General features: G+C 39.7%; 1 protein-coding gene across 4 annotated transcripts in view; it reads right to left on the bottom strand.

Annotated features, from left to right (window-relative positions):
* Window positions 1-18,027, bottom strand: part of APP (amyloid beta precursor protein) — a 281,027-nt gene that overhangs the window by 90,968 nt on the left and 172,032 nt on the right. For all 4 annotated transcript variants that reach the window (XM_056109208.1, XM_056109209.1, XM_056109211.1 and 1 more), the window contains 2 exons: window positions 5,993-6,126; window positions 356-430 (listed from right to left, as the gene is read on the bottom strand). In XM_056109208.1, coding sequence (XP_055965183.1) covers window positions 356-430; window positions 5,993-6,126 — 209 coding nt within the window. The remainder of the gene's footprint in view (window positions 1-355; window positions 431-5,992; window positions 6,127-18,027) is intronic.

Below are 18,027 nucleotides of genomic sequence, written 5' to 3'. Positions count from 1 at the left end.
GGAGTGATTCCTGAGCACGGAGCCAGGAATAAGCCCAATCACAGTTGGACATGGCGTCCAAACAAAAATTCCAAATTCTCAGATAATTTTTTTTCCAAGGAAAGAAGTAGCATATTATGGCAACCAAAAATATATGTTACAGATAAGCTCCAAGTAGTGAGCTTAATGAAAATGAATGATAAACTAATTAAGAACAACACAAGGTAGGCTTTAAGTAATCCAGTTATAGAAAGAAACTGAAAATAATCCAAACTGATGGATTATTATGCATGAGGCTCTAGCAATTGTTTTAAAAAAAACTTGTAGTGCAAAATTAAAAGACTTGACAGTAAGTTCAGCTTGTACAGAATTTTACCTGGATAACTGCTTTCTTATCAGCTTTTGGCAAGTTCTTGGCTTGACGTTCTGCTTCCTCCCATTCTCTCATGACCTAGAAAATGAGAAAAGAATCGAATTTAAAGTCATCAGTTCACCCTCAAAAAAGAGATGGAATGAGGATTATAATTTTTTTCTATTTTTATCATCCTAAACATTAAAAGATGATGACATTTCATTCTTATCTCATATTTGACCTCCCATTAGGTTGCATCATCTATTATAGTTGCCTATTAAATATAAATGTTCATGTTTATTGCAAGAATATTGCTCTCTGAAATTAAGGTGATTGCTTTTTCTTTCTTAGGTAAACTACCCAAAAGTCATTTCATTTAATGTATACAAGTATCAACAATTCATGAAAGGCACAAGTTGCTTAAATTAGGTTTTCCACTAAGAATTGAATACAGATTTTCATCTTCTGAGAAAATAAGTTGTAAGATTTAAAACTCTGTAGTTTGCAAATACAGAGCTTGGAAAAATATACAGAACATCTTTTGTAATGAAAAGAAACTCATAATGGAGGAAATCATGAAGTTCTCTGCTATCAGAACTCTTTAGATCTACTCCAATGAAGAGGTGGGGATTTTGCTTGTGGTGAAGAGGTCAAACAGCACACACTCTGCTTAAACCCTCAAGAAATTCCAAAAGCATACACATGGTCAAGTTTTGAATATTACACAAAAATAATCTTAGCATGTTAGGCTAATTCGGTAACTAGTCTTATTTCTTTCACGGAAAATTACACTTCCTTCTTTCTAACCTGATATTCTTTGAAGATTTCCCTAAATCATGATGACTCATGGATCTGACCGGAAAGAGGAAAGATTGGCCATTCATGTGGAAATATGGTACTAGACTCTCATCACATACATCTGCCTTTTCCCTTTCACGTGTATAACTCATTGTTACGTGTCATTTCTTCTTTAAGAGGTCCCACCTCCAGCACTCCAGGGATGTGTAAGGGCCGTGCTTGGAGGTCACCAATGTAACACTCGGTGGTGCTTGGGGGGTGAACACGCAGTGTGAGAAGTTAAACTCTAGGCCCTGCACATGTCAGGAATATACTTAATCTCTTAAGAAATGCCCAGGCCCCTAGAGTATATGTGCTTTTTAATTTATTTTATATTATTTTGGTTTTCGGTCCATACCCAGTGATGCTCAGGGCTTACTCCTGACTCTGTGCATAAGAGATCACTCTTGGAGGACTTAGGGGACCATATGAGATGTTGGGAATTGAACCCAGGCTGGCGGCATACAAGACAATTGCCCTACCTGCTGTACTATTGCTCTAGCCCCAAAGTCGATGGGGTTTTAAAAGCGGAATGTATACCTGAACTATATAAAATAAAATTCAGGAAGGTCAAGTAAGCATAAGCAAATTCATGTTCGGTTGAAATGTGCCCTTGCATACTTGTGATCTACAGAGTATAAGAGTGCAGAATTTCTAGTCCATGGGAGACTATTGATTACAGGGACTCATCTCTAAGGTGGTACCTCTTAAATCAAGATCCTCTTTCAACATCACCCACAAAATGAGGATCGGAATAACTATTTCTTTTATGGGGCCGTCCCAAGTGATGGTCAGGAAGCCCAGGGGTCACTCTCATTAATTCTGAGTTGACTGGTCCGTTGGTTTAATGCCAGAACCTGAGGGCACATGCTCAGGTCCTGTAGTGCTGGGGTCATCCCAGGGCATGGCTGGGGGTGTCTAGGTTCGCACCCAGTGATGCTTCGGGAACCATGTGATGCCAGGATGAATGTGGGTTAGCTGTATGCAAGACAAGGGCCTTTACCCCTATACTATCTCTCTGGGCCCTGGCATAGATATTGATAGAGACTTTGGAAGAGATAATGACACATCAAATCATCAAGTGGGGGTAAGGGACCATCTAAGCAGTGCTCACAGTCTGAAAGTCGTTCCTGGTGGTACTAAGCCAACAAGGTCATAGAGTTCAACATTCATCTCAGTGATGTGATGCTGTTTGTGTCCCAGAGGTGCTGGGCACCTCCAAGGCTATAATCATTGGTACTTGTGAACACGTGCTGTTAAGGTTCAAACCCTGGGCCAAGAGTACACAAGAAATGCATTCCAGCCCCTTGAGTTATCTCCCTAGCCCCTGACATGGGTTTTTTAAATGAGATATTTGATCATCGAGTCACAATAACTCCTTATATGAAAGTCTCGCCTCCCCCCGCTGTCTTCCTGGAATTATGAAGTAAATAGGAGAGAGTGAACATTCTATTGCACTTGAAGAGCACATAAAATGCAGTCTAAAAAACATTCAAAGCAAAACTGGGACAAGTGTCCTGTTGCTATGAACAGACAGAATGTTGAAGAAAAGACACCTACGGGCTCAGACGCTTTTCTGTCTCTCCAAGTTAAAGAGAGACGGGTGGGAGGAGGTCATTGAAGCCTGCTTCTGCTTCAGAGATGGGATACTAAATAAGAGCATTTCAATATCTGGCTTCAGACATGCTCACTGTGGTGGGACTCTTGCCAAGAATTCTTTAAAAAGGAACCTCAGAATTTGTTTGAGAGAAAAATCAAACACTTTATTGGTAGGGGAAAACGGTCTATTTAACATTTGTCTGTATTTAAAAAAATTTTTTAACCTCACGGCATATGTTCAGAAATTAGATTTTGAACTTCTGAGGCAGGTAATATCCTTATCAATTTTAAGGTGCTTTAGTACGCAAGAACTAAAGCACGACTATACAAATGTTTATATTCAGGCCAACTTAATTATAACCTCCACCCTCACAGATGAAAATAGTTCCTGCCAACCGCCACTTTGAGTCCTAATTAGTACAAGATTAAAACACTGTAGGTTCCATCTTTCTCTACGAGCAATGGCTTCCGCTGAGGTACCATAATGGATGATAACCTTACCTTGGACCTCTGACTCACCTACTCTAAGTCTTTACAAAATCTAAATCAACTGATTGAGTTTCTGGTTATTTAATTAATTTCTTTTGTCCAATGAGGCCTGACCAGACACACTGGACCAGGTGAGCTGCTGAAGCTCATGTAGGAAAAATGAGAAAAAAGGACATTTGGGGGCTCTAAGTACAAGGTTTTTGGCCCCATGAACCCACCTGCCTTTATAAAATGGAAAATACAACAGATGAGCTAAGTTTATTAACCTTTTGTGATGGGAGAAAAGGTTTTTCTAAGAAACTGATGCTTAGCTTTAAAAGAGAGGTCAACTTTTTAGAGAAAGGTCAACTTTTTGGTTTATTTTAGGCTACACCTGGCTGTGCTCGGGGGTCACTCCTTTCAGGTTCAGGAGACCATATAGGTTGGCAGTGATTAAACCTGGGTTGGCGGCATGCAAGGCAAGCATATCTTACCCACTGACTATCTCTCCTGTCCCTCAACTTTCATTTTGAAGAAAAAAACGTAGCTGTCAGCTTTGTAAGTAATATAAGAAAGCATTTTAACTTCTTCAATTCCTGTCTTTAGTAGATTCTATGAAATATATACAATGAAACCCACGATATGTTTTGAGTTAGCAGGTACAATTACCACCACTGCCACAAAAAACCCATAAAATCAAAACCACCTACATCATAAGAACAATCCTGTAAGAAAACAAATTAAAAAAAAGAAAACAAATAAAATAATTCTAGTTATTTATGTTCTCTTGACGATCCTATATTTTCCCCCCAAATAATTTTTAATTAAAGTAACACTGTGTTATAACAAATATTTTAGATATGCATCATTTAAAATCAGCATTTTTACCTACAGGCTTAAGTTGACCTCAGTGATTCCCAGCTGTCTTTCCTCATAAAAATTCCTATTTTAAAAAAATAATTAACTTCAGATAAAACCCAACATTTTCTATTTCACTCTAGCTAGCTTCTAATTTGGTTTCCCTTAGAATTATGCTAGGAGGGACAAGTAGAATTACACATTTTTATTACAAAGCCAAAGTGTTGTGGTTATGCAATTTCCCTCCTTGGTGTTATTATTCCAAAGTACATTCAAACATTGTTGCCACTCAGTTAAAAAGTAAATGGGTTAAACCTTTAAAATACAGATTCCGTTATTGTTCAAGGAAGGTGTAGCTGACTAATCAGAGGATATCCACTGGCTCCATAGGGAACTTGGGGGCAATATGAGTAATCCCCAGGATGAGTGAGGTGGAGGAGTCAGGAAGAATAAGAGGAAAATAGTCTTTGTTGTCGTTCTTGAGGGAAATCCTGGTGAGTGGGGCATAAAGCAGACTTACTCATAGGCTAGTTGGAATACTTCTCTTGGTTCTAGGACATAGAGGCTGCCATTAGTTGTATGATGTCCTCATTTTTCAGCCTTGGAGTGAACAGAGCAGTGATAGTAGGCCAATGCCTGCCAATTTAGTATAAAAGGGAGTTGGGGGTGTGACCTTGACCTTGGTGCTTCGAGGCCAGCCACTGATTCCTTTAGACTAACTCTAGAAGGGATTTCTAGGATGAGTCAGGACTCAGTGTCAAAGCATCAGAAAATACAAAAGCATGATTAATACCATCTACTGGAGACTTCTGATCTTAGGAAATAACATAGCAGCAAGACCTGTTAATCTTATTTCATGTCTATCGTGAAATCTTTTAGGAATCTGCACTAAATAGCACATGCATTAAGCACATCTTATGACAGTCTGCACTAAATAGCACAAGCATTAAGCACATCTTATGACAGTCTATTAACACCAGAGAATGGCAAACTTTAGCATGCGATATAAAGATATATATTTTGTTCAGTTATATTTCTTTAAATATTTTTCCATTAATAATTTTTTTCTCATGTTCTCTCTCTCTCTCTCTCTCTCTCTCTCTATATATATATATATATATATATATATACAAAAGATGGCAAATACCACTGAAAACCTATTTGATCTCAGAGAGAAAGACCTAAAATTCTCTGTATTATCAATTTCAAATATACTATCCAGCATCTGGAATAGAGGACAGCTACACTTCAACAGATTCAGAGGTATATTAACCAGGGATTTCAGGTGCAAATATTCTTCTTAACATTTTCCAGGGTGGGTGGGGGGGGGGGTTGCTTCTCCAAGGAAGCCAGGGGACCATTCTCAGCAAAACTCAGCCAGGTAAAGAGTGGGCCAGGAAGAGTGGGTCTGACCGTTTCAATGCTCACACTCAGATATGTCATGTTTCATGATCCACCGATGTTTGGGGTGTCCATATGGTGCCAGAGATAGAATTTTGGGGTTCCAGCATGCTAGGCATATATTCCACCAGCCCAAACCCATGTCTGTACAAAAAAAACCCATATTTTTCATTTACAACTGAAATGGTCACATGTATTACAGAAATAAGAACGCGGAGACTACTGTAGTCATAATTTCATTGGTGTTTAAATCCAACTGCACTTACTCTATCGTGATCTTTTCTGGTGACCTGTCTGATGCTCAAGAATGACTTAAAAAGCTCCAAGTCATATTTCTAGAGTAACCATTTACAGGAATACATCCTTTCTAGAGATCTGGATACAATGAAACATTAGGGGCATAGGAACCAGGGGCTAGCCCAGGGGGAGACCCAAGGCCGTGGAAAACCGAGTCCTCCCCTTTATTGCAGAGCTGAAAGATGGAAGCATCTCACTTACCTGGGACATTCTCTCACGGTGCTTGGCTTCCAGCCTCTCTTTGGCTTTCTGGAAATGGGCGTGTTCATTCTCATCTCCAGGTGTTTCAAGATACTTATCAACAGCGTCAGGGGTGCTGGCTGCGGTGGTGGGAACTGCAGGTGAAAGGAAACATGGTTTCAGAAGATAAGCTCCATCCAGTGCAAAGAAAACCATCGTTTCCAGGACAAGGGATTTAGTAAAGAAGCACATAAAAGATGTTAATGCTATTGAAGAGTATGCCATAGATAGTCAGCAGGTCAGTGAGCGTGTGTCCCTTTCCGATCAAATACAGGGGTAAAGGGGTTTCTTAAAAACAATTCAAGTGTTGAGTGCTGTTTCAGATGAAAAACTGCTTTGCAGGTCGATCAAATTAGTTGGTGTTTATAGTTTGTTTGTTTTTTTTGTTTGTGGGCCACACACAGCTATGCTCAGGGCTTACTCCTGGCAGGCTCAAGGGACCATATAAGATTTTGGGGATAGAACCTGAGTCAGCTACATGCAAAGTAGGCACCCTACCAACTGTGTTATGTTGGCTCCAAAACTAGTTGATGGTTTCAAACTTGCACACTTTTGCCAGGTGAACTTTTGTAATCTTGAAAATAAATGATAGTATTATCAATACCTAATTGTATTCCTACAAATACTAAGAATACAAAGAAATCGCAAGTGCAAAGTAACTTTATCTCAGAGTAAAGGTCAATTCTAGTTATGTCTTTTAGATCATTTGATAACAAGCTATTTGAGAAAGTACTGAAGCACATCTGCCAATGTTAATCAATTCATTTTTGAAATCACAAGGAGGTATCTATCTTCGCCAAATTGGTTAACAGTTTATGAATTATTCTAGTTGTCAAAAATAACTTCTACCTTGATTCAACTGCAACACTACTGAGCTGTAACATATACTGCTCTATTTTGTGGAAATAAATACCCATAAAATTGAAGAGTGTACTATAAAACAAGTGTCTTTATTCACAAACTGAGTGAAATACAATGCCTGTATAAACAGTTTTCATAAGATTAACATCAGTGTGTTTACAAGCTATATAAAGTATATACCTATAACATGAAAAATGAAACATGGCTTTTAAAATATAAAGTATATCTAACCTTAAAAAGAGATTAGGTTTTCCAAAATGTCTTTAGATAAAATGAATTGAAATGTCTTGTCAAAAGTTACTCAAATATCTCCAGTATTATAAGTATTCTGTTGTATGATCCTAAACTAATTATCTGGTTATTATATTTGGAATATAACACTTTGAGAAGAACTTCACTGAGAAGACTTTTGGGTCCAAATCATTCGAATGTAAAGGGTAAGCTAGATGTCTTCTATAGAGACTTCAAGAAAATATTTGGAATGTTAATAATATAAAGACTCAAAGATTTGAACTTTGATTTTAGTTACACAACTAATAATTTCAAAGTTTTTTGTTTGCATCTTGCTTGGTTGTAATGCCCAGTGGTGCTCAGGATTACTCCTAGATATATGTTCAGAGACCACTCTTGGTGGTACTCAAAGTACCAATTAGTGCTGGGATCATGCCTGAGAAATTTCATGCGGAGCACATGTTCAGCCCAGTGGACTATCTCTCTGCTCACACTTCAAATTTAAAGAGAGTATTGTCCTGATTCTTTTCCTTTTACCTCAAATCATCGTTACATATACTTTTAACAAAGCTATTTAGAGGTTTATCTAGATGCTGCTTTCGCAATGAAAGAAGAAAGCAAGGCAAATCCTTGAAATTTTTTTTGTTGTTTTTTGTTTTTTATCTTCTTTGGGTCACACCTGGTGATATACAGGGGTTACTCCTGGCTCTGCACTCAGGAATTACTCCTAGCGGTGCTCAGGGAACCAAGGAATTGAACCAGGGTCGGACGCATGCAATGCAAATGCCGTACCTGCTGTACTATCACTCCAACCCCTGAAATTGTTTTTTCGAAGCATTTATGTGCCCACCACACCTAGCTCTCCTGGCACCACTCTAAAATAGGGAAGTTTTGACTTGGTATGCAAACAGCACTGGAAAAACATTCTAAAACATTTCTGGTGGTAACTGATGATGCATATATATCTGCCTCCATCTTCTCTCAGGTAGACTAGATTAGTGAGTAGATTATTTCAGCAGAGAAGGAAGAAGGAAAAAGCATGGCTTTGCAACTGGGCACACTGATCCGAACTACTGTTCTTTCTTAGACTCGCTGCCATCAAATTAATAAGTAACTATATTCCAGTTTCATTAATCAAGTGGTGATAACACGCCAACATACTAGGAGTGTTGGGAAAGTAATCGTCACACCTTGTGTTTATCCCTGCATGTGGGTGGCACAGGGAGTATTTCATGCTATGCTCTTCCTCCCTCCTTTGTTCAGTGTATCCTATTCAAATTGTAGACCTCATGCTAAGCACAGAAAAAAAATCAGCTACTTTTATTTCACATCCACTGAAAATAAATTATATTCAGGATTATGAAGAACAATGACAGCAAAAAATTGATATGCATTTTTTACTACAAATTTTTCATCTGACTTGCATGAAGACAGGCATTATTGAAAATAAGTCCTCAAAAGTACTAAGAGAAATACTTAAAAATAATATAAGTTGTTGAAAATAAGTCCTTTAGAATATTTAAGTAAGTTCTTAAGATAATAAAATATGACAAAGATTAAAAATAATTTAAAATCTTTTGTGTATAAGAAAAACCTCAAAGGGATTTTGTATGTTAAATCAAGCAAATAAATGTGCAAGTATTTTTCATTTAATCATTTCTCAGCTTGAAATGGAAGTGGTGTTTACATTTTCAAGGTTTCCCTGAATCATTATCTCATTTCTACTGGTACAGATCAAATGAGAATATGGTAAAGTTTACTTTATACAGTACAAAGTTCACTTGGTAGAATAATATCATTAGACAAGCTATGTTACAAATTTTTGATAATGAAAATGTTAAAATATTTGGTGTTATAGCCACAAACCAAAATAACAACTTGCTATAGTACCATAACTATAACATGGCTCCCTCTTTGGAAAAAAATTATAAAAATTACTTTATAAATTAGGAAGGTTCTCCAACTTTCAGGATTTGAAAATATTGTCTACTGTATTATAGAAAGGAGATGAATACTTAAACTGAGTAACTGTAATCCCATTGGTCTAACATGAAAAGCAGCTTTGCAATATTAAGAATGAAAGAATAATATGGAACTTAGCACACAAGGCATGTTTAACAGAATTGAGAATATTTCAAATGTTAAATCTTTTTTTAGGAACCTAGAAATAAATACAAATGTACATTATTGAAGATATATTTTCTTCAGTTAGAAAACACTTCCCATCAACTGAATCCTTGTTTGCGACCCTTATTATTTTCCATAATTGGAGATTTTTAAAAAAGCATATATCTTTTTATCTGTAATGCAAACTTTAACCATTCTGATTATTCTTCCATCTCAGTAAGTATGAGTGACATTTTCCTACCTTCAAATCAACAAGAAAACCAGTATCACTGTTTAGTCAAGGAGTGAAAAATGGTAATAAACCTTGGTATTTAAAATAAATATTGTATTTAATCACTAATACCCTGCAGTTCATGAGGAGATGGATGAACATTTGCCTAATCCTCCCTCCTAAAAAAAATTTCACAACCTAAGCACAGCACCATCTTAGGATAGACTCCCATTTGTGAAGAAGTCCATGGTTGGCCATAATGACCAGTAGGTGAGTGCGAATGGGGGTGGGTGGGGGAGGGCATAAATAAATGCTACCAGTCTCTACCCCTTAAGGCATTTTCTTCTGAGAAAGAAGCTACTCAAAGAATGTCCGGGGATATTCCAAGGCAGAGTGGAACAGGAAGCTGCTTATCACGGGCCACTAAAAACATAAGTAACTTTAGCCACTTAGAATACAGAAACAAAACTGGATTGGGAGTACTTATTGCTTTAAAAAGCAAAAAAAAAAAAAGTCTTTTTCTGGGGGGTGGTCTGGGACTACACTCGGTCATGCTCAGGGCTTCCTCTCCTGAGTTTGATTTTTGGGGAATCTTTTTTTTTTATTTTTGGGTCACACCTGACGAGGCACAGGGCTTACTCCAGGCTCACACACTCAGGAGTTACTCCTGGCAGTGCTCAGGGACCATATGGCATGCTGGGAATCGAATCTGGGTTGGCCGAGTGCAAAGCAAACGCCCTACCCACTGTTCTATTGATCCAGCCCAATTTTTGTGGAATCTTTAATCACATCTTGGTCTTATTATTTCTGGAGAAATTTATTGCCAAGTCCCAACCTCGTCGAGCTATCTAGAGACATATGCTCTCCACATTCACCTCCTCAAATCTAAGGTAGGCATGGTTGAAGGTCTGGTTCCTGTACCTACAATCTGCTGGCCAAGAGCACAGTCCTACCTATAGAGGGGACCAAAATCCCACGCTGAATTTTGCTGAGGTTTTAAAACTACCACTGCGTGTGTATCCTTTTCACAGAACTCATGAACTTCTTTGAAACTGTGATCGAGGTTCTAATTTCCAATTTGGTGAAACGATAGCCCTATCATCAATTTGTATCCACGGTCAGTATGCAAGCTCCATTCCACACATGGAAAGGTGAAAATTACCCTAAGATGTTTGTAGTGCAGAAGGGAAATACTATCCCTTAACATACTCAGTCTCTCATTACACTTACACACACACACACACATACATATATACACACACACACATCTTAACTTAGGAACAGGTAAACTATAAAAAGACAGTAGTAAAGTAACTGTTTTGAGCAGTGAAGGGCTAACCTATTCACAAGTCAGAACCGGAAAGGGATTGGTGATATTCCAACAGGGAGTGGAGAACATTGTGCATTGTTGTCCTATCAGTCTATTTTTGGAAAAAGAGCTATTCCAGCCCTGAGTGCTATTTTTGATAGTGATTCCCCAAATCTAAGGTTTAGCAGAAGTTATAAAACAGAAGTGAGAAGATGCTAATGGAATAACCATCAGCACCTTCTTTCGACCTTCAACCTCTGCTTCCTCGTGCTCCACATGCCTTATGCAAGAAAGTCGCCAGTCAGGCTAAATTCTTCTTTGAACAGAATACCAGATTTGAACTCAGTGTGACTCAGTTTTAGCAGTAACCTTTGACCATACTGTGAAATCATTACCAGCTTTACTGTCATCAGATGCATGGGCATTTAACTTTTCCAATGATTTTCATGTCTTTTTCTTCTTGATTTAACAACTACTGCTATTAAGACCCAAAAGCAATGTTGTCATTATTCTGCTACCCTTCTTATTCCCACAGAGGGACACTTCCTTCTCCCCCACTTGGTGACCACTAATCTGTTCTCCAGTTAATGGTGCCATTTCATTGAGCATTGTGTGGGTAGAGTAAGATAGAACATTTTGGAGATGGAATTCTTGCATTCAGCATGATTCTCTTTATATCCATTTAAACGGATGCTTCTCTCTTTCCCAATAGCTTATTTCTTTTATTGTGGAGAATTTCAAGAATTCATTCAATTTCAATTACTCCAAAATACTTTTTTTTTTCCATCTGTAAGTAATACAGCATTAGGCTGTTTGGACATACAGCTCTAAAGGCACAAGATGATTTTTTTTAACAAATACTTCATGTTTTGGAGAAATGTTGAGATACCCTCCCTAAGAATCTATAGAACCTATAGCTACCTATAGGTAGCTAGCAACCTTCCAAAGGCAGTGTGTGCTGTCGCATGTCACATGGGTCACATCACTATCATATTGGGGAGAGGATCAAGACCAAGAGCTTTCACTGACGTGTGTGAAAGAGGCGCTTCTGCTACCAGCTTCCCAGAAAGACTGAGAGGCTGAAAATCTTGAAAACAAAACAAAACAAAAAAAGACAAAGGAAGATATAATTTTGAGTTTAAAGATTTCTCAATTGAAGAGATTATCTCAGAGCCGGCCTGCCAGTCTATTCTTCAGCATGTTTTCTTAATTTAGCTCATGGTATTATAGAACAAAGCAGGATATATTTTACCCTTAAGAAGTGAGGGGCCGGAAATATAGTACAGTGGGTAGGTCCCTGCCTTAAATACAGCTGAGTTGAGTTTGGTCCCCAGGACCCCGTATGGTATTTTCAAACCCTCCTGCTATGATGACTTGAGTGCAGAGCCCCAAGTAAACCCTGAGAACAGTTGAATATGGCCTCAAAAAACAAAAAAAAAAGAAAAAAATTTAATAGCAACAAGTGCTGTCTTGATAGGATAGCAAATGAAAAAAAATGTAACAGCAAGGTAGCTCCAATTCATAGAACATAATGCCTCCTGGTGAACATTCTGCTTCCGGAAGTTCAGAGGCATCCTGGGTGAGGGACGCTTTCTATGGAATACTCAGCCCTGGGAGATCAGAGGCATGTGGGCAGCCCAAAAAGCAGCATGACGTAGCTGTGCTGCCTTGAGTAAGCTTGTTCCTTCCCCTGCACTCCATTCAACTAACAGTCCAGCCCCTCCTACGCGAGAGGCATGCAGGAGAAAGCAGTGAGCAAAAAAAAGGGCTATTGTTCTCAGGCAATCATATTCCATGAGAGAAACCACCCCTGCAAAAGAGGAAAAAAGGAGATGATCAACCCTATTGTTAGCAGGTGTTTTGTGCGATGGGAAAAAAGAAAGACTAGCGAATGGGTAAGGAGTCTCTGGAGGGATGCTTGGGAGGGGGACTAAAGCAGGGAAGTGGCAGCCAGGCTGAGGCTGAATGAGGTGGAATGTTTAGACAAGGAACAACAGCCCCACTCCCCAGTTGGCTGCTTCAGGAATATATCAGGCAGGTGAAAACAGTGCCCTATCAACCGGAAGTTGGGTGGAGGCTATACAATGGATGAGCAGTTTCACGATGTGTCCAGTGCTGAAGAAGAGAGAGACGGTGAAAGTCTTAGGAGGGGATAAAGTAGGGTGCAGAGGCACAGTAAGGACTAAGAGAAGACAAGAGCCCTCTGTGGGCACCCTCAGGTGCAGGCAAGATGAAAGTTATGTAAATGGGGCCATAGCAGGAGACTAGGGGTCAACCAGTATGACAGAAGGACCACAGGGCAAATTGGCATGGGACCAAGATTAGATGATTGTGTCAATGGACAAAGCAGAAGAAAAACCTTTCAGGATTTAAAGATAAAGATGAGGTTGGCTGGGACCAGGAGCACTAGGTGGTGAGGCGTTCTCTACATGCATGTGAATGATCACACACACACACACACACACACACACACACACACCATTATCACAGATCACATCTTACTCTCATTAGGACATCTTAGGACTTACACCAGAGGAAAGCAAATAATAAGGTAGGATAGACTTTCACATGTGAGTGACGGTGCATTCCAGTCTTCACAGTGATGCCCGTGAGCCTGGTCTCAACACTTCTACTTTCTTTTTAAATGAATCATCGTGAGATACAGTTACAGACTTACAAACTTTCATGTTTACATTTCAGTCATACAATGATTGGGTACCCATCCCTCCAGCAGTGCCCATTCTCCACCACCAATGTTCCCAGTATCTCTCCCGTCACCCCATCCCTCCCCCTCCCTGCCTCTGTGGCAGGAACATTCCCTTTTACTCTCTTTCTCTTTTTAAGTATTATGGCTTGCAATACAGATACTAAGTGGCCATCATGTTTGGTCCATAGTCTACATTCCGCAGGCATCTCTCATCCTGAGCGAACCTGCCAAGCATCATTAACTTAGTGGTCCCTTCTCTATCCCAGCTACCCTTTCCCCCAGCATGTCAACACTTCTACTTTCTATTGCAATCTGGAAGTCTGTGCCAAGAGCATTTGTTGCAGCTCTTGTGTGTATGCGTCAGATGAGGGCGAGTAACGGATTGCTTTAATTTCACTAAGCAACTTTGGCGTGGCACTAATGTTTGTGTCACAAAATATACCGCCACTCCTGGGGATACACCACCACAGAACCATTTTCACTCAAAGCACTCGTTTTAAGAAAAGTCGCCTGAAGGTTGGGGGGGGGGAGGGCAGCACAGGGGGGGAGGGTGCTTCTCTTCACCACGTGGCGCCAATCATTCTCTTGGAGTACTTTGGGAAGACTCCATGTCAGAGATGGCATCCAAATGAATGACAAATGCACCAAACCCTCCGCGGAGTTTTGATTTTTGTCATTGTGACAAGTTCCTCTCTGTCACATTCAGATGACAAAACACATGGAGTCAAAAGCAGAGGCACTGTAGTGACTGCCCTATCACTGAGATAACTGCTTGTCACCTCCCTCTTTACAATGACAGAGCCGACTCTAGAACTAGAGTGGATTCAGGACACACACAAAAAGAATAATCCACTTTGGAACGTTGGAAACTCCAACCATGAACATCAGACCATAAGGGACCATGAGTAGCATCACACACAAAGATGAGATTCTAACAAGAGAGATTGCTTCATCTCCCTTTTCTGCCATAAAGGCCATTTCTCTCTCTGTCTCTTACAACAGAAGAGGAAAGTAAAGTAAGACTTACTTAAGTCATTCCTCTATCATTGAAAATAACATAGCATGAGGCTGACTCCGAAGGATAGTAGATACATGGGATGGAAAGATTGTTCCATAGCTGGAAGCCTGCCTCATGAGCAAAGGGGAGAAGGCAGCTGGAATAGAGAAGGGATCACTAAGAAAATGATGGCTGGAGGAATCAGTCAGGATGGGAGATGTGTACAGAAAGTAGATAAAGGACCAAACATGCAACCTCTCAGTATCTGTATTGCAAACCATAATGCCCAAAAGTAGAGAGAGGTTATGGGGAATTATGTCTGCCATGGAGGCAGGGGGAGGGTGGGAAAGGGGAGGGTATTCAGGGGATACTGGTGGTGGGGAATGTGCACTGGTGGAAGGATGGGTGTTTGATCATTGTGTGATTGTAACCCAAACATGAAAGCTTATAACTATCTCACGGTGATTCAATAAAATTTGAAAAAAAAAGAAAAGAAAATGCCATTTTACACAGGTTTGGCAAGGCTGTCACTTGAAAGAGAAATGGTTTATATGGGATGGCAGTAAGAATTTAAATCTAGGTGAAACACAGACAGTAAAAATTTAATATTAAAACATGATAGATTTTGAAGACTGTCAGTCAAGTTTAAAATAAAGTGTTTCAAATGAATGAAAATTCCTAACACAATCTAATTAACTAGTGTGTGTGTGTGTGTGTGTGTGTGTGTGTGTGTGTGTGTGTGTGTGTTGGTTGCCAGAGACTGAACCCAGAGTCTTAACAAAGGCAAGGCAAAGGCACTACTGCTGAGCTACATTCCTGCCCTCCCATACACCTTCAAAACTTAAATATTTATCACCCCAATCCAACCCCATTTAGAGGAGTTAAGATAAAGTTTGTGATCCTTAAAAGCAGGATCACACTCTCGGAAGAAAGAAAAAGAACAAAGGCATTTGCCCTGCAATGAGCTCTTGTATCATGCTTACTTTATAGTCAGTGTGATCAGAGTTGGCAGACTATCAATGCATCTGTGGACATAAGGCTGTAAAACTGTAATCTATGCTGTGTTTACTCTTCTCAAGCCCACATTTCTTTTTTATGTCTTACTGACACATCCAGACATGGGAATTTTGTCAAATATGTGAAATGCCCATGAAAGAATGAATACTGCTGTTATTTTTTTTTTATTAATAATCTATATCCTTTTTAGCAAAATGCACTGACATTTGAAAGCAACATCAAACCTAACTTTAAAAAAATCTATGGGAAGCCAGGGTGAGATTAAGTGGCTTTTAGAAAGTCTTACTCTGGGTTATTGTTTTTTGTCAATTTGTCAGAAGCTATTCTCAACTTCACTAATGGTGGATCATAAAGCCATGACCTGTCACGGTTGCTCAAAACCCAATAGATAAGTTCAAAAAGTCACCATCTTCAATAATGTCCACTTTCCCAGAAATTCTTGCAATAAAATCCAGGTGAAACACTTAACCTCGACGGAAGTCGACAGAATAAAGCCAATTTCATTTTATCCTGGCCTTCCACAGCAATCTTCCTCCCTATTTGTACATTTTATTTTATACCATTATTTAATTTCATCGCATCCTTGAGTCTCATCCCATCACTAAAACTGTCAAGTTCCTGAAACCAAGGTACTTGGCTCACTTTGTTGGTGTCTCTGAAAACCGATGCTAGCTGAGCATCAGTACCTTTGGGTTGAAAAGTAACAGCTCTATTAAAGCAGGTGCTGGCCTGCCGGTCTCTTTTGGTTAATGTTTTATTGGCACACAGCTGCATCCCTTCACTGACTGCCGTTTGTGGTTCCTTTTCGCATTACGACTGCTGAGTTGAGTACTTAGAACAGATACCACATGCCTGCAAAACCTAAATATAACGATCTGGCCTGTGATGGAAAAAGTATGCCCTTTATGTAAACATCGGCATACTCTTCTTTAGATATAACTGAAGTACTGAGCCCACACATGATGGGCAAAATGAGCATTTTTTTTTTTAATGAAATGTTCTGGGTAGATAAGCTTTTTTGTTTGTTTAGAAGCTCAGGAAATCAATCCTATTCAATCTTAGGGATTCTTACTAGGATGGCTTTGGAGGGGAAAGCTATTATTTCTAATCTTGATCATGTCTGGATCGCAGAGATGTGGTTTCTCATACTTATCAATTTTACTAGCACCGATGCGACATGCAATTTAATGCACCACTACGTCGTTTAATGCATTTACTGACTTTTAATAGCGCTCAGCAGTTCTATAAAAATATCGTAGTTCCATTAGTATTAGGGAATGTACTCAGGGGAGCTAATATTTGCTGTTTCACAATCGGAAGGACAGGCACAGCGTGATAAAGAGCGATGGTTCAAGTCTGGCCAAAGATTAAATGGCATTACAACAGGATATAACTCAGGCCTGGAGGTGGCACATTCCACTCAAAGGCCACACAGTGAGTTATCTACAGTTGGCAAACTGTTGCGTGTGTGAGGCAACCTTAGAACTTGAGGGTGGTGATTTGGCCTGGAGTGATAGATTCATTTCTTTAGACAGTCTCTTGAAGGGTCCATTCTATGATATCTGGGCCATTTAAATATGAATGGAAACCAAGAAATTCTTTTTTTTTTCTTCAGAGGGAGAGAGGGTCTAGGTCATACCCAGTAGTGCTCACAGGCTATTCTTGGCTATGTGCTCAGGGAACCACGGATGGCACCCGGGATTAAACTAAGGGTGGCCTCATGTAAGGTAAGTTCCTAACCTCCTATCCTAACTTTCTAGTAAAAGTAAAGTAAAGTAAAGGCCCTCCCGTTGATCATCGATTTGCTCGAGCGGGCCCAGTAACGTCTCCATTGGAGACTTTGTTGTTACTGTGTCTGGCATATCGAATACTCTCGGTAGCTTGCCGGGCTCTCCGAGAGGGGCGGAGGAATCGAACTCGGGTCGGCCATGTTCGCTGCGTGCAAGGCAGACGCCCTACCAGCTGTGCTGAGGCCAGACCTATACCTGTGTAGAAACTCGAAGGGCAAAAATGTGATGGTGACATCATTCTAGATGCCAAGCAAAATGGCTGGTATCTCTTGAGTTATTCTTCAGCATATGCTGGCGCTCTATTAAACACATAAGAAAAATGAAAGAGGGAGCAGGGGTGGTGTCTTGGGGAAACACACACTTCTTTTCCCAACAGGTAGCATGCTGGCTCATTTTTTGCTTCCTGGTAGCAGTTACATGAGAGTAGAAAAACTCAGAAATGTCTGTCAAAAATTATAGACAGGACAACAGCAGCAGCTAACATAGCCAGGAAAGCCATCCCCATTACGTACAGGACACAACCCATGCCTGTGAATTATCTGACCCAAAATGTCAAGAGTGTCAATGATGCATGGGAGGTCTTGGTTCAGATATTGCTTGGACCATAACTCAATCTAAGGAAAAAGGACTGAGAGATGTCTTACTTGTCTTCTCTTTCATCAGACACCCTTGTGTAGTCAGTTGACACGAAACTGGCCTGATGCTCTTTGTGAGACTGTATGCCATTAAGGAAGCATCACAGAGGT

The sequence above is a fragment of the Sorex fumeus genome, unplaced genomic scaffold (genome assembly GCF_029834395.1).
Source record: "Sorex fumeus unplaced genomic scaffold, SorFum_2.1 ptg000265l, whole genome shotgun sequence".
Classification (NCBI taxonomy): Eukaryota; Metazoa; Chordata; class Mammalia; order Eulipotyphla; family Soricidae; genus Sorex; species Sorex fumeus.
The sequence above is the reverse complement of the archived record's forward strand: the minus strand, read 5'-3'. Positions and strand labels throughout refer to the sequence as shown.